Genomic DNA, 27,927 nt, shown 5'->3' with positions numbered 1-27,927 from the left:
CAGGAGGTCAGCACAAGGCTCATCTTCTCAACCTTCTCTGCGTCACTGAAATGACCCCAGAATGACCTCAGAGCACAGACGACAGGCATCATTTGTTCCAACATGTTCCACAATCTGCAGTTGGTTGCACCCTGTTCCCTCAATGCTGATGGAATATCCTCTTCAACATGTTGAATGAGCCCCCCAGGGATACATACTGAGTGCACCAGGTGTCCTTTCCTGTCACCTGCTGCCATTTCTCTAAGTGGTACCGTTATTCACCATATGTCTGAACTGCTGACGATTAATAGACCTGTACCCTTTTGCGTTTGGCTCCTCCTGACACAGTACAAAACAGGTTTCCCCAAAACAGGTGAAGTGAGTCCCACTGACATAGTTTCAGTTTCAGTGAAACTCAAACTTGGTGGTTGGGGGATTGGTACAACAGCCTGAGTCCTCCTTGGTCCCCATCCATCCTGTACAGGATGCCTAGATTACCACTGACATGCTGCTCACAGGCAATTGGACAAGTAATGGCAGATCTTAAACACTTTCTGCAGAGGAGAAAGGATCTACAGGAGGGGATAGTACCTCTGGTACAGGTATCACAGGTACACGACTCGAAGGAGCTCTTCCAACATACCAATTTGCAGCATCTGCAAATCGTTTGACAGTAGTCTGGGTGATTTCCAGCTGCTTATGAACATCTATCAACTCATCCCATGTTTGAAAACATTCACAGTGGGGCTGCATTTTGGGTAGTGCAATGTATTACAAGCCAGTGAATAAATAACTTTATAATAACCCTGCTGATTATCTTTTAATGTGTTAAGCTAAACAGCTGCCATTTCCCTATGAGAATTGAAGCAAATACGCAAAACAAGATTTCTATTAAGGCAACACAAAAACCTGAGGTAAAAACAACTAGTTTCCTATTTTTATGTTGATTATAGTTGTTGTGCTCTACAGTCCAGACTGGTTTGATGCAGCTCTCCATGCTACTCTATCCTGTGCAAGATTCTTCATCTCCCAGTACCTACTGCAACTTACATCCTTCTAAATCTGCTTGGTGTATTCATCTCTTGGTCTCCCTCTATGATTTTTACCCTCCACGCTGCCCTCCAATGCTAAATTTGTGATCCCATGATGCCTCAGAAAATGTCCTACCAACCGGTCCCATCTTCTTGTCAAGTTGTGCCACCATCTCCTCTTCTCCCCAATTCTATTCAATACTTCCTCATTAGTTACGTGATCTACCCATCTAATCTTCAGCATTCCTCTGTAGCACCACATTTCGAAAGCTTCTATTCTCTTCTTGTCTAAACTATTTATTGTCCACGTTTCACTTCCATACATGGCTACACTCCACACAAATGCTTTCAGAAATGACTTCCTCACATTTAAATCTATACTCGATGTTAACAAATTTCTCTTCTTCAGAAATACTTTCCTTGCCATTGCCAGTCTACATTTTATATCCTCTCTACTTCGACCATCAGTTATTTTGCTCCCCAAATAGCAAAACTCATTTACTACTTTAAGTGTCTCATTTCCTAATCTAATACCCTCAGCATCACCTGATTTAATTCGACTACATTCCATTATCCTCGTTTTGCTTTTGTTGATGTTCATTTTATATCATCCTTTCAAGACACTGTCCATTCCGCTCAACTGCTCCTCCAGGTTCTTTGCTGTCTCTGACAGAATTACAATGTCATCGGCGAACCTCAAAGTTTTTATTTATTCTCCATGGATTGTAATTCCTACTCCGAATTTTTCGTTTGTTTCCTCTACTGCTAGCTCAATATAGAGATTGAATAACATTGGGGATAGGCTACAACCCTGTCTCACTCCCTTCCCAACCACCACTTCCCTTTCATGCTCCTCAACTCTTATAACTGCCATCTGGTTTCTGTATAAATTGTAAATAGCCTTTCGCTCCCTCTATTTGACCCCTGGCACCTTCAGAATCTGAAAGAGAGTATTCCAGTCAACATTGTCAAAAGCTTTCTCTAAGTCTACAAATGCTAGAAATGTTGGTTTGCCTTTCCTTAATCTATTTTCTAAGATAAGTCGAAGGGTCAGTATAGCCTCATGTGTTCCAACATTTCTACGGAATCCAAACTGATCTTCCCAGAGGTCCGTTTTGACCAGTTTTTCCATTCATCTGTAAAGAATTCATGTTAGTATTTTGCAGCAGTGGCTTATTAAACTGATAGTTCGGTAATTTTCACATCTGTCAACACCTGCTTTCTTTGGGATTGGAATTATTATATTCTTCTTGAAGTCTGAGGGTATTTCACCTGTCTCATACATCTTGCTCACCAGATGGTAGAGTTTTGTTAGACCTGACTCTCCCAAGGCTGTAAGTAGTTCTAATGGAATGTTGTCTACACCCGGGGCCTTGTTTCGACTTAGGTCTTTCAGTGCTCTGTCAAACTCTTCACATAGTATCATATCTCCTACTTCATCTTCATCTACATTCTCTTCCATTTCTATAATATTGTCCTCAAGAACATCGCCCTTGTATAGATCCGCTATATACTCCTTCCATCTTTCTGCTTTCCGTTCTTTGCTTAGAATTGGCTTTCCATCTGAGCTCTTGATATTCATGCAAGTGGCTCTCTTTCTTCCAAATGTCTCTTTAGTTTTCCTGTAGGCAGTATATATCTTAACCCTAGTGATATGTGCCTCTACATCCTTACATTTGTCCTCTAGCCATCCCTGCTTGGCCATTTTGCACTTCCTGTTGATCTCATTTTTGAGACGTTTGTATTCCTTTTTGCCTGATTCATTTACTGCATTTTTATATTTTCTCCTGTTATCAATTAAATTCAATATCTCTTCTGTTACCCAAGGATTTCTATTAGCCCTCATCTTTTTACCTACTTGATCCTCTGCTATCTTCACTAGTTCGTCTCTCAAAGCTACCCATTCTTCTTCTACTGTATTTCTTTCCCCCATTCTTGTCAATTGTTCCCTAGTGCTCTCCCTGAAGCTGTCTACAACCTCTGGTTCTTTCAGTTTATGCAGGTCCCATCTCCTCAATTTCCCACATTTTTGCAGTTTCTTTAGTTTTAATCTACAGTTCATAACCAATACATTGTCGTCAGAGTCCACATCTGCCCCTGGAAATGTCTTACAATTTAAAACCTGGTTCCTAAATCTCTGTCTTACCATTATATAATCTATCTGACACCTTCCAGTATCTCCAGACTTCTTCCATGTACACAACCTTCTTTTATGGTTCTTGAACCAAGTGTTAGCTATGATTAAGTTATGCTCTGTGCAAAATTCTACCAGGCGGCTTCCTCTTTCATTTCTTCCCCCCAATCCATATTCACCTACTACATTTCCTTCTCTCCCTTTTCCTACTATTGAATTCCAGTCACCCATGACTATTAAATTTTTGTCTCCCTTCACTATTTGTGGTTCATGGTGTGGGTTCCTGTAGTCATGTCCTAGTTCATGAACCACGGGCAACGTATGAGTGGCCAAGTAAGTGGTCCCGACAGTCGGGATACCAGTTACTTTGGAATAAGGCTGGGCATCTCGGACATATTCTGAGTCGTGGTCACCTTTGTGCTCATACGGCAAAGACTACCAAATCCACCGGTTAGTCCCTCAGCCGTTAGGGGTAAAACCCAATGGGACTCGGGGCAAGTAAGGCTAGCAACCTGCTTCCCTGGTACTTTAAATATGATGCTGGCAACAATCAGAGCAAAATGCCTCGGACCTTTGGAGGTGACGGAGTCCCACCTCTAACTGACAAACCAGGGACTCCTAAGATACGACTTGGCAAACAAATGGTAATGAGAGGGGGAGCTATTAATATCAATGGGGGCTACTCTGGGAAGAAGGTAGAGCTGGCAGAGGCTGCAAGTAAGATGGGGCTGGACGTTTTAGCTGTTAGTGACATTCGGATAAGGGGTGAGAAAGAAGAGGAAGTGGGAGAATACAAGGTCTACTTGTCAGGAGTCAAAGCAGGAATAGCACAATGGGGTGTAGGGCTTTACATCAGGAAAGAAATGGAACCCAGTGTAGTTGCAATAAGGTATGTAAACGAACGACTGATGTGGATAGATTTGACAGTGTCTAGCAAGAAAATTAGGATTGTGTCAGTATATTCGCATTGTGAAGGGACTGATCAAGATAAGATGGATAGTTTTTATGAGGCACTCAGTGATGTAGTTGTTAGAGTAAAGGACAAGGACAGTGTTCTGCTCATGGGTGATTTTAACGCCAGGATTGGAAATCGAACAGAAGGGTATGAAAAGGTTATGGGTAAATTTGGAGAGGATATGGAGGCCAACGGGAACGGGAAGCTACTCTTGGATTTCTGTGCCAGTATGGGCTTAGTAATCACAAACTCCTTTTTTAAACATAAGAACATTCACCGGTATACTTGGGAAAGCAGGGGAACCAGATCTGTCATTGACTATATAATAACAGATCAGGAATTCAGGAAGGCTGTGAGGGACACACGTGTATTCAGGGGATTCTTTGATGACACTGATCATTATTTAATCTGTAGTGAAATTGGGATTGTGAGGCCGAAAGTGCAGGAGGTCAGGTCCATATGTAGGAGGATAAGAGTGGAGAAACTTCAGGATAAGGAAATCAGGCACAAGTACATAACAGCGATCTCAGAAAGGTACCAGTTAGTTGAATGTAGTCAATTACAGTCATTGGAAAAGGAATGGACAAGGTACAGGGACACAGTACTAGAAGTGGCTAAAGAATGTCTTGGAACAGTAGTGTGTAAAAGTAGGAGGAAGCAAACAGCTTGGTGGAATGACACAGTCAAGGCAGCCTGTAAAAGGAAAAAGAAGGCGTATCAAAAATGGCTACAAACTAGAACTCAGGTAGACAGAGAAAGTTATGTTGAAGAAAGAAACAAAGCCAAACAGATAATTGCAGCATCCAAGAAGAAATCTTGGGAAGACTTTGGAAACAGGTTGGAGACATTGGGTCAAGCTGCTGGAAAACCATTCTGGAGTGTAATTAGCAGTCTTAAAAAGGGAGGTAAGAAGGAAATGACAAGTATTTTGGACAGGTCAGGAAAACTGCTGGTGAATCCTGTGGATGCCTTGGGCAGATGGAGGGAATATTTTGAAGAGCTGCTCAATGTAGGTGAAAATACGATCAGTAATGTTTCAGATTTCGAGGTAGAATGGGATAGGAATGATGATGGAAATAGGATCACGTTTGAGGAAGTGGAGAAAATGGTTAATAGATTGCAGTGCAATAAAGCAGCTGGGGTGGATGAAATTAAGTCGGAACTCATCAAATACAGTGGAATGTCAGGTCTTAAATGGCTACACAGGATAATTGAAATGGCCTGGGAGTCGGGACAGGTTCCATCAGACTGGACAAAAGCAGTAATCACACCAATCTTTAAACATGGAAACAGAAAAGATTGTAACAACTACAGAGGTATCTCTTTAATCAGCGTTGTGGGTAAAATCTTCTCAGGTATTGTTGAAAGGAAAGTGCGAGTATTGGTTGAGGAGCAATTGGATGAAAATCAGTGTGGGTTTAGGCCTCTTAGAGGTTGTCAGGACCAGATCTTTAGCTTAAGACAAATAATAGAGAAGTGTTATGAGTGGAACAGGGAATTGTATCTATGCTTTATAGATCTAGAAAAGGCAAATGACCGGGTTCCTAGGAGGAAGTTATTGTCTGTTCTACGAGATTATGGAATAGGAGGCAAACTTTTGCAAGCAATTAAAGGTCTTTACATGGATAGTCAGGCAGCAGTTAGAGTTGACGGTAAACTGAGTTCATGGTTCAGAGTAGTTTCAGGGGTAAGACAAGGCTGCAACCTGTCTCCACTGTTGTTCATATTATTTATGGATCATATGTTGAAAACAATAGACTGGCTGGGTGAGATTAAGATATGTGAACACAAAATAAGCAGTCTTGCATATGCGGATGACTTAGTTGTGATGGCAGAGTCGATTGAAAGTTTGCAGAGTAATATTTCAGAGCTAGATCAGAAATGTAAGGACTATGGTATGAAGATTAGCATCTCCAAAACGAAAGTAATGTCAGTGGGAAAGAAATATAAACGGATTGAGTGCCAAATAGGAGGAACAAAGTTAGAACAGGTGGACGGTTTCAAGTACTTAGGATGCATATTCTCACAGGATGGCAACATAGTGAAAGAACTGGAAGCGAGGTGTAGCAAGGCTAATGCAGTGAGTGCTCAGCTACGATCTACTCTCTTCTGCAAGAAGGAAGTCAGTACCAAGACTAAGTTATCTGTGCACCGTTCAATCTTTCGACCAACTTTGTTGTATGGGAGCGAAAGCTGGGTGGATTCAGGTTACCTTATCAATAAGGTTGAGGTTACGGATATGAAAGTAGCTAGGATGATTGCAGGTACTAGTAGATGGGAACAATGGCAGGAGGGTGTCCACAATGAGGAAATCAAAGAAAAACTGGGAATGAACTCTATAGATGTAGCAGTCAGGGCGAACAGGCTTAGATGGTGGGGTCATGTTACACGCATGGGAGAAGCAAGGTTACCCAAGAGACTCATGGGTTCAGCAGTAGAGGGTAGGAGGAGTCGGGGCAGAGCAAGGAGAAGGTACCTGGATTCGGTTAAGAATGATTTTGAAGTAATAGGTTTAACATCAGAAGAGGCACCAATGTTAGCACTGAATAGGGGATCATGGAGGAACTTTATAAGGGTGGCTATGCTCCAGACTGTACGCTGAAAGGCACAATCAGTCTTAAATAATGATGATGATGATGATGATGATGATGATCACTATCTGAATAATTTCTTTTATCTCATCATACATTTCATCAACCTCTTCATCATCTGCGGAGCTAGTTGGCATATAAACTTGTACCACTGTGGTAGGCGTGGGCTTTGTATCTATCTTGGCCACAATAATGCGTTCACTATGCTGTTTGTAGTAGCTTACCCGCATTCCTATTTTCCTATTCATTATTAAACCTACTCCCACATTACCCCTATTTGATTTTGTATTTATAACCCTGTATTCACCTGACCAGAAGTCTTGTCCCTCCTGCCACCGAACTTCACTAATTCCCACTATATCTAACTTTAAACTATCCATTTCCCTTTTTAAATTTTCTAACTTACCTGCCTGATTAAGGGATCTGACATTCCACGCTCCAATCCGTAGAACACCAGTTTTCTTTCTCCTGATAACAACGTCCTCTTGAGTAGTCTCCGCCCAGAGATCCGAATGGGGGACTAGTTTACCTCCGGAATATTTTACCCAAGAGGATGCCATCATGATTTCTGCTTAAATCTGCATGCCCTCGGGAAAAATTACGGCTGTAGTTTCCCCTTGCTTTCAGCCGTTCCCAGTACCAGCACAGAAAGTCCATTTTGGTTAGTGTTACACAGCCAGTCAATCATCCAGACTGTTGCCCCTGCAACTATTGAAAAGGGTGCTGCCCCTCTTCAGGAACCACACATTTGTCTGGCCTCTCAACAGATACCCCTCCGTTGTGGTTGCACCTACGGTACGGCCATCTGTATCGCTGAGGCACGCAAGCCTCCCCACCAACAGCAAGGTCCATGGTTATAATTGTTAGCAATCTCGAAAACAGAGTTAATTTATGATATATTCAGATAAATGTAGGGCTGCTCCTCTTTGAGGGAAAACTAGATGTAACACAATATCTTAGGTAGAGAATCTGCTACAGTAACTATATCAGAAACGCTGATTTACTACATTATTAGTCACAGATTATGCAAAGGGCAATGGTAGCTTCCAAAAATTCTCAGAAACGTATGTTTATTTGTTGCTGATGTGCAATGAATTTCAAGGCTGATGTATTCTTTGGCAGATCTGTGAATCACGAATGCTAATTTGCTATGAAATAAATTATGTATCCAAAACACCTGTATTGGTAACTCACGAATATCTAGTTTTGCAAGCATTCAAAAATTCTCAAAATAACCTGTTTCTCATGTAATTGTACAATGAAATTAGAGTGTCATTGTTTTTAACAAGGACAGACCTACTGTTCTTAAGAATTTTGAAAGATCACAATTATGTTTAAGCCTACAATTAACAATAACAGTACAAGTTTACACTTACAAATGTTCAAAATTTCACAATATATCACAATACATAAGGGTATTGATACATCAGTGGAAGATTACAAAGAAATTATGTGAACAGAAAAGTATGTGAATCTAGAACTCTAAATCAGCACATGATTTTGTACAGAAACACATCACATAGAAACCACAGCCTTTGATAAAATGATTACTGGACTGTGGTGGCCAGTACATATCGCAACTCTCCCCACACTGCCTGCACTTTGTGACTTTGATCCATTTGACACAGCCAAAAGCCACATGTGTGGGTGCAGGTCTATAGCAGTGCATGCTTCTGACGGCAGGCGATCGGGTGGCACTGGAGCCTGGAGTACCGTGCCGGCAGTGCACACTGTGCCACACGGGCCGCTACAACCTCTGCCGTGACGTGCGCTTCTGTGCTTGCCCACCGACACACGGCGCACTCACTGGTTTCTTTGCACATGCAGCTGATTACTGTTACAAGTAAGTTGTTTTAATCTCCATTAATAATCTAATCCCCAAATTGGGAACAGACTGCGGAGCACGTATTGCTGTTCTTCAGCCCAACTTAATTTGAAATGAAAAATAAATTTAAACAATTAAAATAAGTAAAATGATGAGTTTAAGGTACAATAAAAGATTATTAATATTAATGAATATCTTGTAAAATAGTGGTTAGAATAGTGTGGATGAATCTTTTATGAAGTTGATGTTTCTGGAGAGCAGATTATCAGTATTATTATGTTTGATTTTGAGCATGATAGAATGAGATTTTGGCTGTAGCAGTAGAAAGTGGATTGGGATATTAATGCTATGATCCAAGAAAAGGACAGGGAAAGGGGGTGTTTGGATGAAGTCGTCAGTTGCTTTGCTGGATTCATTCATTTATTGTGTTCTATAAATCCCATCAAAGAGGAGAACCTGATGAGACATGGAATGCATCACGGTACATTAACAAAAGACAAGCAAATCAAACTAACTTAATCTGTCAGTGCATCAACACTGATCTACAGCATTCAGAACTTGTCTCAAGAAATCAAAGACAGTTCTTTCAGAGGATTTATTCGCCACAAAACTATCTGATCGGAAACTAGTTTCCTTTTTTTTTATTTTTACACAAAAAGGTACATCGACTGCCATGCATTAGTATTTTAAAGAAATCTAGGTAACAGTGGGGCTGATCTATAGTTTTGTATGTCTTGTGTAACAGCCTTTCTGAGAAGTGTCCCTACTATTGATTGTTTTAGGTTCATTGTGTATACTCCAGGACTGACAGCTCTTCTCTGTGAACTTTAAATATGGTAATAGAAAGCTCTGGAAGAGTGTCAATAATTTTGAAGCAAAGATAATAACTATTTAGATGGAGTGCATCTGTAGGCCTCAGGCTTCAATGTAGCATTTCATATGGCCATTATAACAGATTACATAAGACAATAACTCTGGTCACCTAGAAAACAAGTGTTAACCTTCATTAAAAATGATTTCAAATGCTATCGCACCAGTTTGAATCTGTGCCTATTATATTCTGTCTGGGCATGCGACAGCGGTAACTATAATAAACCAGTGACACTCAAAATTACTCTTCAAATTACAACAGTAAAGTTTCCAACAATTTCCTCAGAATTATCATTATGTATAATGTCTATGTACCAACTCACACATGGGAATTAAAGTTTTAATAACCCAGAGAACTAAATAATTCAAAATTATACCCCATCAAGTTACTGATGTACAGAGTTCCTCTTATCTTCTGAAATAGTTCAGCAACCTGATAAAAGAAATCAAAATACTCAAAACAGTAACAATACCAAAACACACCAAATGCTAAGATAAACTTATGTTAGTTAATGACTTATTAGACTTGGTGACTTGTACATAAATATCAACTACACACAGTGACAATGTGTTCATAAGTACAAGCTCCAATGTCTAACTAGGTACATATCTATCAATGCCAAAATGGAAGTATTTCTCGTGAGCTCTGTATTAATAACCTGTTTAACCAAATGATAGAATTCAGTAAGTAAGTTCAAACACAGTTACTGAAATAGCAAACTGGGAAAAACAGCACTTGAGTACAATTTAGCTAAGTCAAACACTTTAATGTTCCTTGTACTGCTGAGGCTCCACAAGGAAACAATTCTCCTCTTGGAAGTTTAGCTGTATAGATTTAATCCACCATAGTGTTGTAGTTAATTCCACTTCAGTCAATCCTGACTGACAGTGCTGGCTCTGATATCAATACTGCTCACCTAGTAAGTCGTGGGACCATATGCAGGGCCAAACACAACCAAAACACACTTCCTGTAGGCGCTTTGGCTAACACAGATCCACATTACAAGAGCTTGCAGAATCACGCTGCTTCCCAGCTCACAACATACTGCCCTCTCACTATACACTCTTGATATCACTTCTGCTGTGGCCTGGTGGTGCCACCACCACAAGCCAAAGATCCTCATTGTAATAATTCGAATGTGCCTACAGTCAACACACCGCATTGAATTCATTTTACTTTCTTGTTTGACAGTTGTGTCATTTGTTAACTTTTTGCAGGTACTGTCACTTTTTATGTAACTTCTTGTAGCTGTTTACTTGTGTTTTCAATAAAGTGTTGTGTTTTCTTGCTGCATTAAGCTTTCTAAGAGTTTTGATGAATTCCTTATGCCCCTTGTTATCCATCTGTTTGACTTTACCTTAACTTTTAGTTTCTTAGTTAGGACTGTAACATCAAATCAGTATATACATAATTACACAACAATGAGTTAAACACTTGTAACATTATTTTTGGACTTTTTTTCCAAGTTGTTAGTAGTATGCAATTGAAAGTCTTATTGTTGCTTTCAATAATTATTGTTCTTGTGACATAGTTGTCATTTATTCTACAATTATTATGAAATGCTTCTATGACAAATAAACAATCTGGAAAAACTGTCTTAGTACATTAGAAAGTTCATCAGTTGACTCCTTTTAGTGTTTGCAGTTTCAAAATTTACATTGAAATCACCTAGCAAAATTATACATTCAGATTGAATTTGAAGTTCATTTAAAAAGACTTCTACTTTTTCTGAAAACAAAGAAAAATTATTTTTTAGCAACATGTTAATACGTAATAGTACCCTTTTTTAATAATATTATGAGAAGGAAAGTTGCTATTCACCATATAGTGGAGATGATGAGTCGCTGATAAGCACAACAAAAAGACTCTCACAATTATAGCTTTTGGCCATTAAGGCCTTTGTCAACAATAGACAGACATATGCACAGTGTGGTTTCAGTTGCCTGAGACTGCAGTCGTGTGTGTGTGTGTGTGTGTGTGTGTGTGTGTGTGTGTGTGTGTGTGTGTTTGCATTTTGTTGTGTTTATCTGCGACTCAGCATCTCCACTATATTATATGGTGGGTAGCAACTTTCCTTCTCATAATATTGTTACATTCCATCCTGGACTTTCCATTGTTTGATTACTACCCTTTTCTGTTAGATCACACACACAATACTCAAAGATTTTTTATGTAAATCACCTGTTCCAGTTATGCCTCTTGATTTACATCTCTTTCTACCAATACCAAATACTTCACCTCTCAGGTTTCCATAAGGAAGCAACGTATCATTTCAAAATCTGTAATTATAATGGACAGACAAAAAATCTACTCACCAAGCCATGGCAGAACAACACACATATAAAGGTATTTATATTTGCAAGCTTTCAGAACCACTCACTCCTTCTTCGGCAGAAGGATTGAAGGAGAAGTAACAGAGGTGAAGGAAAAGGACTAGTGAGGTTTAGGAAACGGGGAGATTTTAGAGAAAACACCCAGAACCCCAGGTCAAGGGTTTGCGTTTACCTCAGACAATGTCACTGTTGCAAAGATTGAGAATTCCCTAAAAATATCATTTAGGAGCACTTCTGATTACATCATTCTGCTATTACAGAATTTATGTCTATATCCATACTCTGCAAACCACTGTAAAAAAGCATGGGGGGGAGGGGGGGCAGGGGAGGGAGTACTTCCCATTGTAAATGTTATTTGGGCTTTTTCCCATTCCGTTCACAAATGGTAGGTGTATCATATTATTGCTTAAATGCCTGTGTGTGTGTGTGTGTGTGCTGTAATTAGTCTAATCTTGTCCACATGATCCTTGCAGGATCAGTACATAGGAGATTGCAGTATACTCATAGATTCATTACTTAATGCTGGTTTGTAAAACTTCATAAGTAGGTTTCCTCAGGATAGTTTGTGCCTGTTTCAGGCATCTGCCGGATCAGTTTCTTCATCATCTCCACGATGATGTGTGCCAGATAGATCTGATTCAAATTTATAGATTCTAATATTTAACTGATCATGTTGTTTTCACATAAGCTTTTATTGATTGTGTCAAAACTCGTGTATAATGTGACATACTGTAAATTTTTGAACATTTGCAAGTGTTATGAAAAACTTGTACAACATTTTCAATCGTAAACTTAATTAGTGCTTTTTAGTAACTTTTAGCAACAGTATCCTCATACAAAAATAACTGCTCCCTGAAGTCCTCATGTATTTACATGTAAAAAGGTGTAGTAATCATCCATTACTCAATAGTACTGATCCAATGAGTCAGTGGTTTAGAAACACAACTTGACAAGAACACAAGTAAACAAGGAACTGTTAAATTTAAAGTCAAAGAGAAAATATAACAACAATAAGATGTGCCTGTAGTCCAAAGAACAATGAAATACACTTTGAATCTTAATTCATAGTCACTGCTTCCCATGTAGCCCCCCCCCCCCCCCCCCCTCGGTACAGCAGAGCTCCTGTAATGCGCAGCTACTTGTAACACACTTGTCAGCCTGCTCTGGTGTTGACTGCCAGCGCCTCTTGTGTGTTTTTTGCAGGCTTGCTTGCTGCAATGAGGGTGATGACATTGGTGCTGTCTGACTTGAAGTCACTGTCATGGTGCCCTCAGTTTCCTGATGTTCTACAGGAGTGTCTGGTGACAGTTTTACTCATCTGAGTGGTTTTTCTTCCACGTTATCTACAATGCAAGGTCGTCATGCTTTAAAACTTTGAACAGCCCAGAGAATGATGGGCACTCTGCATCAGTTCTTAACATTGAGGGCAATTTTTAAGATCTTAGTGTACAAAACCTTTCTGCTTCCATTGGCAAGATGCTGGTGAAGGCCATTGTTTGGATATTTGGACTTTGATCTGCTGCAGCAAATAAGGCAGTTCTGTCTCCACAGGTAGTTCATGGGTTGAAAGAAAGAAGAAAAAAAAAAAAACACCTCTGACAGTAGGCATAACATTTCTCCATAAACCATCTCTTCTCTCAATGCCCCAACATCTGTCTTACATGTTGTGCAGAGGCACACTAAAACCAGTGGCATCAAGGAGCTTCAACTACTATCTTGACACATAAGTTCAGCTGTCAATGTTTTGTGCAGCATTCCACCGTCCCCTTGCTTGCCGGGCAGTAGCTGGTTGTATGGTGGTGCTGAAAACTGCATAACTTGGGCAGCTTGGGAAACAGCGTTGACTCAAATTGCCACTCCTGATCCGTCATGACATGGGCTGGCCAGCCCAATAGGGATATTAAGGTCATTAAAAAGATCACTGCTTTTGTCTCTGCCGAGATGTCACTGATTGGAATAGCCTCTGCCCACCGAACAAAAGTTTTGTCTCAAGTACAGATAGTGTTGAGAATCAGTGGACAAAGTTCAAAACCATCGTACAATATGCATTAGATGAGTATGTGCCAAGCAAGATCGTAAGAGATGGAAAAGAGCCACCGTGGTACAACAACCGACTTAGGAAACTACTGCGGAAGCAAAGGGGACTTCACAGCAAACATAAACATAGCCAAAGCTTTGCAGACAAACAAAAATTACGCAAAGCGAAATGTAGTGTGAGGAGGGCTATGCGAGAGGCGTTCAATGACTTCGAAAGTAAAGTTCTATGTACTGACTTGGCAGAAAATCCTAAGAAATTTTGGTCTTATGTCAAAACGGTAGGTGGCTCAAAACAAAATGTCCAGACACTCTGTGACCAAAATGGTACTGAAACAGAGGATGACAGACTAAAGGCCGAAATACTAAATGTCTTTTTCCAAAGCTGTTTCACGGAGGAAGACTGCACTGTAGTTCCTTCTCTAGATTGTCGCACAGATGACAAAATGGTAGATATTGAAATAGACGACAGAGGGATAGAGAAACAATTAAAATCGCTCAAAAGAGGAAAGGCCACTGGACCTGATAGGATACCAGTTCGATTTTACACAGAGTACGCGAAGGAACTTGCCCCTCTTCTTGCAGCGGTGTACAGTAGGTCTCTAGAAGAGCGTAGCGTTCCAAAGGATTGGAAAAGGGCACAGGTCATCCCCGTTTTCAAGAAGGGACGTCGAACAGATGTGCAGAACTATAGACTTATATCTCTAACGTCGATCAGTTGTAGAATTTTGGAACACGTATTATGTTCGAGTATAATGACTTTTCTGGAGACTAGAAATCTACTCTGTAGGAATCAGCATGGGTTTCGAAAATGACGGTCGTGTGAAACCCAGCTCGCGCTATTCGTCCACGAGACTCAGAGAGCCATAGACACGGGTTCAGAGATGGATGCCGTGTTTCTTGACTTCCGCAAGGCGTTCGATACAGTTCCCCACAGTCGTTTAATGAACAAAGTAAGAGCATATGGACTATCAGACCAATTGTGTGATTGGATTGAAGAGTTCCTAGATAACAGAACGCAGCATGTCATTCTCAACGGACAGAAGTCTTCCGAAGTAAGAGTGATTTCAGGTGTGCCGCAGGGGAGTGTCATAGGACCGTTGCTATTCACAGTATACATAAATGACCTTGTGGATGACATCGGAAGTTCACTGAGGCTTTTTGCAGATGATGCTGTGGTGTATCGAGAGGTTGTAACAATGGAAAATTGTACTGAAATGCAGGAGGATCTGCAGCGAATAGACGCATGGTGCACGGAGTGGCAATTGAGTCTCAATGTAGACAAGTGTAATGTGCTGCGAATACATAGAAAGAAAGATCCCTTATCATTTAGCTACAATATAGCAGATCAGCAACTGGAAGCAGTTAATTCCATAAATTATCTGGGAGTACGCATTAGGAGTGATTTAAAATGGAATGATCATATAAAGTTGATCGTCGGTAAAGCGGATGCCAGACTGAGATTCATTGGAACAATCCTAAGGAAATGCAATCCGAAAACAAAGGAAGTAGGTTACAGTACGCTTGTTTGCCCACTGCTTGAATACTGCTCACCGGTGTAGGATCCGTACCAGACAGGGTTGATAGAAGAGATAGAGAAGATCCAACAGAGAGCAGCGCGCTTCGTTACAGGATCATTTAATAATCGCGAGAGCATTACGGAGATGATAAATAAACTCCAGTCGAAGACTCTGCAGGACAGACGCTCAGTAGCTCGGTACGGGCTTTTGTTGAAGTTTCAAGAACAAGCAGTATATTGCTCCCTCCTACGTATATCTCGCGAAGAGATCATGAGGATAAAATCAGAGAGATTAGAGCCCACACAGAAGCATACCGACAATCCTTCTTTCCACGAACAATATGAGACTGGAATAGAAGGGAGAACTGATAGAGGTACTCAGGGTACCCTCCGCCACGCACCGTCAGGTGGCTTGCAGAGTATGGATGTAGATGTAGATGTAGATGTCAACCAATATATAGTAATATCCTTCTGATTGCAGTAGCTTCTTATGATATCTGTCTGGATGTGGGAGAAATGCCTTGTTGTCTCTGGGAATTCTCCCACTGGCTTGCGTACATGTCTGCCCACTCTACACTGCTGCCATGCTATGCTCGTTCTTGCCCACTGATCATAGTCTTTCATTACACTGGACCACACAAATCTCTCCATCAATAGCTTAATGCCTGCTTTTCCACTAGGGTGGACGAGGTTAAGGATACTACACTCCTGGAAATTGAAATAAGAACACCGTGAATTCATTGTCCCAGGAAGGGGAAACTTTATTGACACATTCCTGGGGTCAGATACATCACATGATCACACTGACAGAACCACAGGCACATAGACACAGGCAACAGAGCATGCACAATGTCGGCACTAGTACAGTGTATATCCACCTTTCGCAGCAATGCAGGCTGCTATTCTCCCATGGAGACGATCGTAGAGATGCTGGATGTAGTCCTGTGGAACGGCTTGCCATGCCATTTCCACCTGGCGCCTCAGTTGGACCAGCGTTCGTGCTGGACATGCAGACCGCGTGAGACGACGCTTCATCCAGTCCCAAACATGCTCAATGGGGGACAGATCCGGAGATCTTGCTGGCCAGGGTAGTTGACTTACACCTTCTAGAGCACGTTGAGTGGCACGGGATACATGCGGACGTGCATTGTCCTGTTGGAACAGCAAGTTCCCTTGCCGGTCTAGGAATGGTAGAACGATGGGTTCGATGACGGTTTGGATGTACCGTGCACTATTCAGTGTCCCCTCGACGATCACCAGTGGTGTACGGCCAGTGTAGGAGATCGCTCCCCACACCATGATGCCGGGTGTTGGCCCTGTGTGCCTCGGTCGTATGCAGTCCTGATTGTGGCGCTCACCTGCACGGCGCCAAACACGCATACGACCATCATTGGCACCAAGGCAGAAGCGACTCTCATCGCTGAAGACGACACGTCTCCATTCGTCCCTCCATTCATGCCTGTCGCGACACCACTGGAGGCGGGCTGCACGATGTTGGGGCGTGAGCGGAAGACGGCCTAACGGTGTGCGGGACCGTAGCCCAGCTTCATGGAGACGGTTGCGAATGGTCCTCGCCGATACCCCAGGAGCAACAGTGTCCCCAATTTGCTGGGAAGTGGCGGTGCGGTCCCCTACGGCACTGCGTAGGATCCTACGGTCTTGGCGTGCATCCGTGCGTCGCTGCGGTCCGGTCCCAGGTCGACGGGCACGTGCACCTTCTGCCGACCACTTGCGACAACATCGATGTACTGTGGAGACCTCACGCCCCACGTGTTGAGCAATTTGGCGGTACGTCCACCCGGCCTCCCGCATGCCCACTATATGCCCTCGCTCAAAGTCCGTCAACTGCACATACGGTTCACGTCCACGCTGTCGCGGCATGCTACCAGTGTTAAAGACTGCGATGGAGCTCCGTATGCCACGGCAAACTGGCTGACACTGACGGCGGCGGTGCACAAATGCTGCGCAGCTAGCGCCATTCGACGGCCAACACCTCGGTTCCTGGTGTGTCCGCTGTGCCGTGCGTGTGATCATTGCTTGTACAGCCCTCTCGCAGTGTCCGGAGCAAGTATGGTGGGTCTGACACACCGGTGTCAATGTGTTCTTTTTTCCATTTCCAGGAGTGTATTAAAAAGTTTTGTGTAGCACTTCAGGAACTAAAAGGACTGGGGGTGGGCCTAGGAACATCACACCAAAAAAGGTTGTCTGAACCTAATAACTGCACATACTTAATTGACAGAGCAGTTGAACTGTTCTGTGAACATTCTTGCAGCTGCCTATACATAGCTTGCGCCATGCTGAATCACCTGTAATGAATGATACACAAGATGGCCCCAATTCTCAAAACAGGTCAGCTACCACATTTCTTGCCCTAACAGCTCTTGGCAGTATGCACTCCATTTGGTCTGAGCTTCCGTGAGCTTGAGGGAGTAAAAACCCAAGGGCTCCCAACTCTTTTCAACACATTGGTGGAGAACTGCACCGATAGCCTGCAGGCTAGCATCCACCACTAATGCCACATCGTGGACAGTGTGGGACAACAGAATTGCTTTCTGTAAGTTACTTTTATGTTTTCAGAGCCGCACTGTGTATCTAATGTCCACGGCAGGGGATCCTGGCCAGTGGTGTCATTACTTGGCAGTGCTGCTGCCTGTGGTGCCTGAATCTTGGCTGCTCTCAGTAGCTGTCATCAATAGACATTAACTCAATTTGACTGCCACCTCACAAATGCTGTACATTGTTACAGGTGAACTGTTGGCTTCTGTAACAGGGACAGGCATGACTAGTGTTGTGTTCTTGTCTTGTGCAACTGGTGGTGTGCTTATGTCATTACCTGAGTCAATCAGATAGTAATGTTTTGCTTTTTTTATGCCTTACATAAAGCCAGTGACACTATATAAACAAGGGTGTTTGGTTCTCTGGATGCACGGTCAAGCTGTCGTTAAATACTGGGGTAATCCTGAACACTGTGCCTCGACTAATACAGTTTTCAGGACCTGTGTCATTTCCTTCATATATAATTTGGCAGTCTTGTGGAATTTAAATGTTTTATTTTAGACAGTTAGGAAAACGCAAATTGAAAAGAACACAGGTAAACAAGGAAACGTCAAACTTAAAGGCAAAGAGAAAGCATAACACTAATAAGATGTGCCTGAAGTTCAAAGAACAATAAAATACACTTATAATCTTAATCCAAAGTTGATGCTTTCCACAAAGGTAATTTTGAGAATTTTTGGATGCTTGCAAATGTATATTTCTGAGAATTATTGCAAGTTACAAGAGTTGTGCATAGCAGAGAGTCAAACACAGATACCAATACTACCCTGGATAGCCACTTCAGTTGGTGGGTGTGGAATCCGTGGGTGGGGGATCTTCCAGTACAATGGCAAGTGCAGAGTCAAGAATGCTCACTCAGTAACAATATGCTTTATTAAGTACAGCTTCCATGTGAGAGGTCCGTGTCTGCATTCAAGAACCTGGCAGTGGATGTGGACATTGGAATGGTAGTGTACCACCTCAGCAAGAACAACTAGCAGTCTGCACAGCCTTGCCAATGCAAGGCTCGAGTCAACTCAGTGGTCTGCAAGCTTACAGCTGGCCTCACGTTTACAGCAGGCAGCTCCAAGCAGTCGACAGGGTGAGCAAATGACCTGTGCTGAAACCAGGACCCTCGGAGTTGGTCAGAGTGTCAGGCAATGAAACCCAGGGAGTGGTCTCCCCCGAGTGGTACCAGTTCAAAACCCCAAACCGTTAGGACTATCTGATGGCCTGTAGGCCAGCAGTTCGCCCAGGTGATGTCGCTGCTCAGTGAGGGTGGTTCAGCCACATACTGGACAGACAGCTGGCACAGAGACTGCCACAGCACTGTTGGAAGTCTGAGAATGAGTCCTGCTAATGGCCGAGTGAAACGCATTTACATTCGCTGGGTCCACGTGTGTTGTGGCAGGAGCTCGCTTCCTGTCACGTAGACAGCTGCAGAAGTGCAGCCTCGTGTCACGGCACGAAGTAACCCAGTGCACTCCTACAGGTAGACTTCTGCATTGCAGAATACCATGGCAGTATTACTTAAGCATCCACTGCAGGATTTCACAACTGCAGGCCCCACACCGCTTAGCTGGATTGAAGTCTTGCTGTGGTTGATGACAACACTTCCCCACTCCTCGGAAGAAACTGGTCCTCTGAATTTCAGACAGTTGCTGAAACTGTGAACTACTAAAACAAGGTATTGCTGTGTCTACATTTTTTCCATGCACCCATTGTGCTGTCTCTCTCACATTCATATTTTACACTCTCTGTCCTTCCCAGCACATTCTACAAAACAGTGTATGGTGACTAGTACAACCACACTGTTCAAGCCTTGTTGCCAATCCATTGGGATGGTGGGCAACGGACTGGGACTAAGGGTGGGAGAACTGCTCTCCACCAACAATGGACATATATCACCTGGACAGTGACCATTATTAAGACAGTTCTGAAGGATGAGATTTCCATTACTATGAACTAGTGCTGGTACCCACTGTGGTATTGTTCAATATGCTGGAACACCTCTTCTGCACTAATGCACCTATTCTGGCTATTAGCTTCTCAAGAGAAATAACTATGGTGCTATCTCGGGTATTAAACAGATAAGTTAGGTTCTACACTGGCAGTCTTTTGAAGGTATTATTGGATAGATACAACAGACGACATGTCAGATTCAAGCTGTAGTCTCTTTTAACGTCACTGGAAGCTGGTCGCAAGAAGTCACATTGTGTTTCATTTAGCAATATCCCACTGTTTCATAAATACAAACATTCTGCTCCCATGAATGTACTTTCTTGTAGCATGTGGTGATAGCTACAATTGGGTCATACACTGAGTACACCACTGTGTTCCTATTTTCTGAAAATATGGATATATAGTAAAAAAGCCCCACGGACATCCTCCTGCGATTGTTACCCCAAGAAATAGTGCTAGCTCACATCTCTCCATGAGAGTCTGGAGTGCCATGGAGGGGCATACTGTAAACCGCTCCCTCTGGCATCATCACTGCTCTTCCACTGACATCAACACATCACTTTTCCTATCCAGTGTTACTAGCAGAATCTCCTTTGTCCTAACGTGTACAATTTTCCCCAAAGTCCCACATTTTACTGGATATGGATGTATCCCATAGCATTTGTATTTTCTGTTAGTAATCATACAAGTACTCGGAGCCCGGCAAGGTCAGCACATAACTTCACATTGTGAGATGGTAGTGTTGCGATAATGGGTTTTCCTCTGGAGGCAAAATTCATTCCGATGTGACTGGTAGCTCCTCGATCTGTGCCTTATGAAGATCCACCAGAAATTTTACTGGTGGTCGTAAGGTACAAGTACTGCTCTGGTACTGTGCTGACAATGTCCTTGTCACTAATGAACATCACTGTCCAGGACAGTGTACTGGGTTCTATTATTTAAAAATTCTTCACACCACTTACATACCCAAGAACCTGTTCCATAAGCCCAGACCTTTTAAACAGTCTGCAGTATTGAGCAGTGTCAAGCACTTTCCAGAAATCAAGGAATACGATTGCAGTCTGTTGCTCTTAATCTCAAGTTCACTGGGTGTCACGTGAGAAAAGGGCAAGCTGAGTATCGCATGAGTGACGCTTCTTAAATTTGTGCTGATTTGTGAACAAAAGCTTTTCTTTCTCGAGGAAATTTATTATATTCGAGGGCATAATATGTTCGAGCAAACCAATGTTAAGGATACTAGTCTTTAATTTTGTACGTCCATGCACTTGAGCAATATTCTAGGATGGGTTGCACGAGTATTTTGTAAGCAATCCCCTTTGTAGACTGATTGCATTATACTACTATTCCCAAGTATTTTACCAGCAGACCTAAGTATGCTACCTGATTTATCTGCAGCTGAGACTATGTGATCATTTTATATTCCTACAAATTCTTACACACACATATTTGTATGAGTTGAACAACTCAAATTGTGACTCACTGATATTGTACTCACAGGATATGATGTTTTTTTCATTCTGTCAAGTACACATTGTTGAGTTCTGAAAATTTAAAGGAAGTTGGTAATACAATTACGTAGGCCTCCACAGCCACAGTTACTTAAAATTAAATTTTTCTGGGTATGATACCATGTCATATTGTAAATACCTATCACTGATGAAACTGTCATAGACCCAGGAGAAGGCCACTGTTACCATGCCCAAAATATTGGTTTCATCAGTGATAGCTATTTGTGATATGACACAGTACCATACCCAGAAAACTTTCTTATAAAGCTGGCAATTTTTGGCAACACTTTGAAGTCTTATGAAGACATGACTGAATATTTGTGCAGTATTTTTTTTTCTTTTTCAGAAATTCATTATAGATAACAGCGTCATCTGCAAAAATTCTGAAGTTGTCTGCTAAGTCATTAATATTAATATATGACAGAAACAGAATGGTTCCCTACACACTTCCCTGATGCATGCCCGAAATTACTTCTACATTTGTCAATGACTCGCTGCCAAGAAACCCTCAGTCCAGTCACTAAATTTGCTGAATACCCCATACTATGGTACTTTTGATAATAAGCATAGGTGTGGTACTGAGTCAAATGATTTTCAGGAAACAAGAAACGCTGCATTTACATGATTGCTTTGATCCATGGCTTTCAGGATTTCATATGACAAATGTGTGGGTTGGGTTTCACATGATCTGCATTTCCAGAATCCATGCTGGGTGGCATAGGGGAGGTCATCCTGTTTGAGGTACATCATTACGCCTAAGGTCAGAATATTTTCTCGGATTCTATAATGAATGATGTCAAGAATATTGCACAGTTTTTCGTTCAAAGCATCTACAGTATATTATTGTTAATAGAGGGACTAACTCAGGTGCAAATTCAGTACAGAATCTGATAGGGTTCTATTTTAGATTTGTTCAGTTTGAGGAATTTCAGCTGTTTCTCAATACCAATGACACTAATATCTATTTTACTTCTTTTGCAGTGGTATGAGAGTTGAGGCAACTCTCCTGAATTTTAATTTGTAATGAACATTTCAAAATGGTGTTCAACATTTCTGCTTTTGCATTGCTACAATCAAATTCAGCTCCTGTCTTGTCCAAGAGTGTCTGGAGACTAACTACAGTACCAATAACAGCCTTTATATATGATCAGAATTTCTTCACATTTTGTGAGACATCTTTCAATAATATTTTTAAAGATATCATGCAGTTATCTTTGTTTCTTTAGGAGTTACTTCATAGTGAATGTATTACAAACTGTCGTACTAATTACACATCTATGATGTGTGTGGTCAGCTATTCTTTTGAAATTGTGCCACAGTTCTTGTACGGGTTCCTGTTGAGAGTTAAATGTTATGAGTTTGTCATTGAGATATGACATTATGGCCTCTTTATCTATTTTTCTGGACATATAACAATACCGTGAGAAGGAAAGTTGCTAATCACATATAGCTGAGATCCTGAGTCATAGATAGGTGACTCAGCATCTCAGTTATATGGTGAGTAGCAACTTTCCTTATCATAATATTGTCACATTCCATCCTGGATTTCCATTGTTTAATATCACTCATTGTTGCTACACTTGTCCCACGTTCATCGATGCCAGTTTCAATGTGGATATCCTCAAAGAGGTCATGTCTATCTATTGCCATTATATTTAGTATATTTCCATCATGAGTGGTATTCCAAGCTACTTGTTCTAAATAGTTTCCAGAGAAGGCGGATAGTGTGCCACATCCATCATTTAAAAAGAAATGTGAATATCCCACCTGATTGTTGAGTGATTAAAGTCTCCTCTGATGATGACAGTATTGTTAGGGAACTTACATAATAGTGAACTGAGGTTCCTCTAAAGGTACCAGTTACATCTCAGGGTTAGTCTGGTGTGCACTAGAAGGATCCTATTAGAATTTTGTGCCTATCCCTGATACCGAGTCTTGCCCAAAAATCTCACATGCAGCTTCATTTTTAGCTTGGTGGATTTGGGTTTCTTGTCTGCTGTAACCAATATGTCACCTACACTTCCCATTAAGTTAATCTTTCAATATTTATTTAAACACTGCCAAAAAATGTCACTACTATCAATTTCAGGTTTTAACTAGCTCCTGCAAGGGGAATATATTTGGATATTACACAGCTACTTCCAGGTCTTCTAAGGTATCGTTATCTAGAATGGATGGAGGGTTGCCTAGGTACAACAATATTGAAAAAGTATACATTCTAGCCTTTGTACACTGTCTGGCAACAATAACTTTGTATAGCATTTGAATACACATCTTGTAATATGCAAAATGTAAATACAGTTTTATTATATAGGTTTTAAGCCATGTGTATGTTTTAATATAGATATTTGCAACTACATATATCAGAAACTCCATGTTAACCCCAGAAAGAGTGTCTGAAAAAGTTTGTTCTATATGTATGTGAATTCCCAATGTTCTGTTTAACACTTAGCAGAAGCTTGTTAAAAAGTTTTTTTCAAGAATGTTGAACTCCTTTCAAAATTTGAAGGAGTACACAATATTTCTGAAAAATATTATTGTGTTACTTTCACACCGAACTTTTTTATATTGTTATTCAAAAACAATAAAACAATTAGCTTCACAAAGAGGCCTCTCAATGATGTTCAGTCATGAAGTGAGAAGGAAAGTTCTTTGGAGAAGATAAGTTGCATTTAGTTTCAAAAGCAGTTCATCAACATGAAAATACTATTGTTTATTATTCACAGAATATTCAAGAAACTGTATTCATGATTTTTTTTCTCCAAGGCTTCTCCATTAAAATGTCTTTTTGGAAAATGTATTAAAAGGTTCTTGTATGTTAAATAATATGAACAAGTTGTGACTTTTATTTTTTTAAATATACCATAGCTCAAAATGATGAAAACGTCACTAACAAATTTGGTGTTATGGGTCATACAGGCTGTGATGTGTCTTGACGCCCCACCTAGCCTTTGCATTGCAACCTGATTGGGTTCACATGTTGGAGTTGCCTGAGTCAGTGTAATGTCTACAATTGCAACTCAATGTGTGATGGCAAAAGCAGCAGGTTTGTGCACTGTTATGCTTAGTTGGCTACTCATCTTCATTATTCCCATCTGTCCACTGATAAAATTGCTGCATTGTAATAAATAATCTGTTGTGTCCTCACCAATGGATAGAAGCATAGCTGGCACACTGAGACATTTTGTGAATGATGCCACAAGTGCCAGTCACAAGTGCAGCCCAGTCAGCAACCTCTGCACTGTTGTCAGTGTGATGGACTTCCACGTTGTGACAACTGGCAGCCAAAGGCAACAACTGGGGGTTCATGTTCAGCATTGGTGTACAACAGTTCTAGTACAGAGTCTCAGGGTTGCTGTTCATAGCTGCAGTTCGTAATGGAGAACTGGGCCTTTGCATAGGGGCAGCTGTTACGTAAAATAATTGACAGTTTGACGCCTAAGGTGGGTATAGTCTTGTTGACATTGATTCAGTAATGCACACCTTGACAGGCCACTGCTAGTTGTATCTGTTCACAAGCAAATCCAACGAGTTGCTATACAACTTAAGTATTGCAGCCCAATAAAGTGTATATTTGTGTGTCACTAATTTGTTTGTACTGTCACAGTTCCTCTGTCCACCTCAGAGCACCCTAAGCTAATACAATGTATGCGAGCCATTCTACCCAGATGACCCGAACACATCATAATCAACATACACCATCATGTCCAACATGGATTGTATCATGTTGTTGACACAGCACCTCATTGTGCACTCTCTGGGATCATGATTCACCATGCCAATTTGTGTTTCCCATCAAAGACTTCCACTGTGTGTGCTGAATTTGGGCTGTGTTGAAAATTATTGAAATTGCACATCCTTGTGCTGCACATGCTTCCATTGTAACTCACGCTCTTTAACTTGCTGCAATGTGCATTATTTTCTGCCCTAAATCATCTGTGTAAACATGTAATTTTCCTGGTCTGCATTTCACCTCAAAGTCAAATTCATTGAGAAATACTGTAGCATCCACCTCATGATCCTATTTGTTGGGTCTTTGAGATTAAGAGTCCACTTTAAATCCAAATCATTAGTTATTTTTCAAAAATTCCTGCCACACAGGCACCACTACAAGTAAGTTACTCCTTTCCTGTTGTGGAGTAGTTCTTTTTAGATTTGTGCAGCTGATGGCAGGCATGTGCCACAGAGTGTTGTACTCTACCTACCAAGAAAGGATAGCAATTATTCTACTGTATTATGTACTGGCAAATTACACATTTCTGATCCTCTTATACTACCACATGCAGTAAAATCTGCTACTGACACTGCATACTGTTCAACAGTGGTTGTATTTACTGGTAGTGTTACCTAGTAGTGACAGCACCTCTTCATCTGTTTAACAAACACACGGACCCATGCAGTATACCACAATATTTTGACTAATATAACAATGAAAATAATCAATTTTTGACAATATAATGTAATTGGATAGATTAAAAAATCTACTCACCAAGCAGTGGCAGGAGAACATACGTACAAAAAAAGGTTTTGATATGTAAGCTTTCGAAGCCAGTGGCTTCTTTCTTCTTCCAGCAGAAGGGTTGAAGGGAAAGGAAGACGGATGAAGGAAAAGGACTGAAGAGGTTTAGGAAAATGGGTAGAATTCAGACAAGTCACCCAGAACCCCGCCTCAGGGGAGAAGGAAAGACCTTCCTTCTCATCCTGTCCAGTAAGTCTCCCCTGACCCAGAGTTCTGGGCAACTTTTCCGAACTCTACCATTTTTCTAAACCTTTCCTGTCCTTTTCCTTCACCTTCAACCCTTCTGCCGGAAGAAGGAGCCATTGGCTCTGAAAGCTTGCATACGTTAAACTTTTTTTAATGTGCGTGTTCTCCTGCCGCAACTTGTTGAGTAGTTTTTTTTATCTCTCCAATTGCAATATTTTGACTGGTAGTCCATGCAGAAACATGTCCAGTGTGCACCACTCTGAATCTTGGATCCCTCTCTAATCTGTTGCTCCATTTCCTGCAGACACACATTTCCTCTCTTCTGGCTGCCCTCAGGCATCAATCTCGGTTATTTGGATACAGCTGTGCAACCTCATTGAACAGATGATGCACTGCCTTTTGTGCAGTAACTTTCTCACCCATCAACATCTTGTCACTAATGGCTATTACAGACACAGAGGAAATACAGACAGATGACTTATGCTGACAACACTCACACCTCAATAAATGATGCCAGTGCTGCTGACTTCAATCAGGTAGCATCCCTGTGCCCACTGGAATCGTCATTCTGAACAATAGTTTCACTCTTGTCACCAGCTGTTATGGGTCATACAGGCTATGATGTGCATGGATGGCCAGCATAGCCAAGATCCAGTGAGTGATATTGCATTTGCACATCAGTGGTTCACGGGCAGTGGCTGTGAGTGTGATTCTGCATGTGCAGCTGCAGCAGCATCTGCAGCCTTTAGCCACAGTTGTGTTCAGTTGGTCAGCAGCACAAGTTCGATGGATCGAGTCCAGAAAATAACGAAGACAATGACAGTAATACATTTACTCAGTATTACATACAATGTAAGACTAGACTACCGGTAGCCTAACTATTTACAGCAGGACATCTACAGGACCAGTTCTTCAAACCAAATACTAAAAATATGAGGCAGATGGTAATTTTTGTTATAACTTGTACTAGAGTTCCTTCCTACTCCTTTCACAGATGGACATCAGATAGCACACCTTTGTACATGCTGTTGTTGGTCTAATCTTATCTTAACACAGTAATCTAACTTTTTCTTCATAGGTTATGTGTCTGCTAGATCAGGGAGGGAAGAAAATTTACATGTTTCACCTTGAAACCCAATTCTTGAAATTTTCCACTTAAGTTTCGGAGAAGCAACCAGGTGCTGGGGGTAAGGAAGAGGCCGCGTGAGAGGGACAGACAGCAGGGTAGGGGTGGGGACTGGTATGGTAAAGGGCTGCTTGTGGGAGCATACAGGAACAAGGTAGTTAGTGGGTAGGGCAGCTAGGTGCAGCCCGTAGATTAGACGGAGGAGGAGTGGATAAGGAGAGAAGACTGTGGGGGCATTGGTCGAACAGTGGGCTGCGTAGTGCTGGAATGGGAACAGGAAAGGAGCTAGATGGGTAAGGACAATGACTAACAAAGGTTGAGATCAAGAAGGTTACAGGAACGTATGATGAAGGCCTTGTTGGCTGTAAGCTCACTTTCCGACAGTCTTTCTGTTGTACCTATCTGCAACTCAGGATCTCTGCTATATGGTGAGTAGCAACTATCCTTTTCATAATATTATGACTGACTATAGTTGTGGCATGATAACTGCATAGTCAAATGCTGCTACATTTTTATGTTTTTAGAAATGCGTGGCTTTATATTGCTCTACATTAAAGCTTTTTGACAGTTTTTGCACTCTGTTAACATTTTGTCTCAATATATCTGGAACAGTTACAGTTACTGCACATCATCCACGGAAAGTCTGAGACTGCAACTATTATTACGTACTAGTCAGTCACAAGAACGTCACATGGAGTGGGTGAAATGGACATGAGGGAGGGCAGGGGGGGGGGGGGGGAGGATGAAGAATGGAGGGAAGGAAAGGTGGTGGCTGGGAGATAAGGACCAAGTGGAGGACCAAGTGGAGGAGCGAATGGG

The 27,927-nt window shown here is 41.6% G+C and overlaps 1 protein-coding gene across 1 annotated transcript in view; it reads left to right on the top strand.

Annotated features, from left to right (window-relative positions):
- The window catches only part of LOC126260772 (sorbitol dehydrogenase-like), a 146,702-nt gene that overhangs the window by 82,752 nt on the left and 36,023 nt on the right, over positions 1 to 27,927 (top strand). Inside the window, exon 4 of the mRNA XM_049958110.1 lies at positions 8,374 to 8,533. Coding sequence (XP_049814067.1) covers positions 8,374 to 8,533 — 160 coding nt within the window. The remainder of the gene's footprint in view (positions 1 to 8,373; positions 8,534 to 27,927) is intronic.

Source organism: Schistocerca nitens, chromosome 5, assembly GCF_023898315.1.
Source record: "Schistocerca nitens isolate TAMUIC-IGC-003100 chromosome 5, iqSchNite1.1, whole genome shotgun sequence".
NCBI classification, from domain to species: Eukaryota; Metazoa; Arthropoda; class Insecta; order Orthoptera; family Acrididae; genus Schistocerca; species Schistocerca nitens.
Note: the sequence above shows the minus strand (reverse complement) of the source record. Positions and strands in the feature narration are given on the sequence as shown.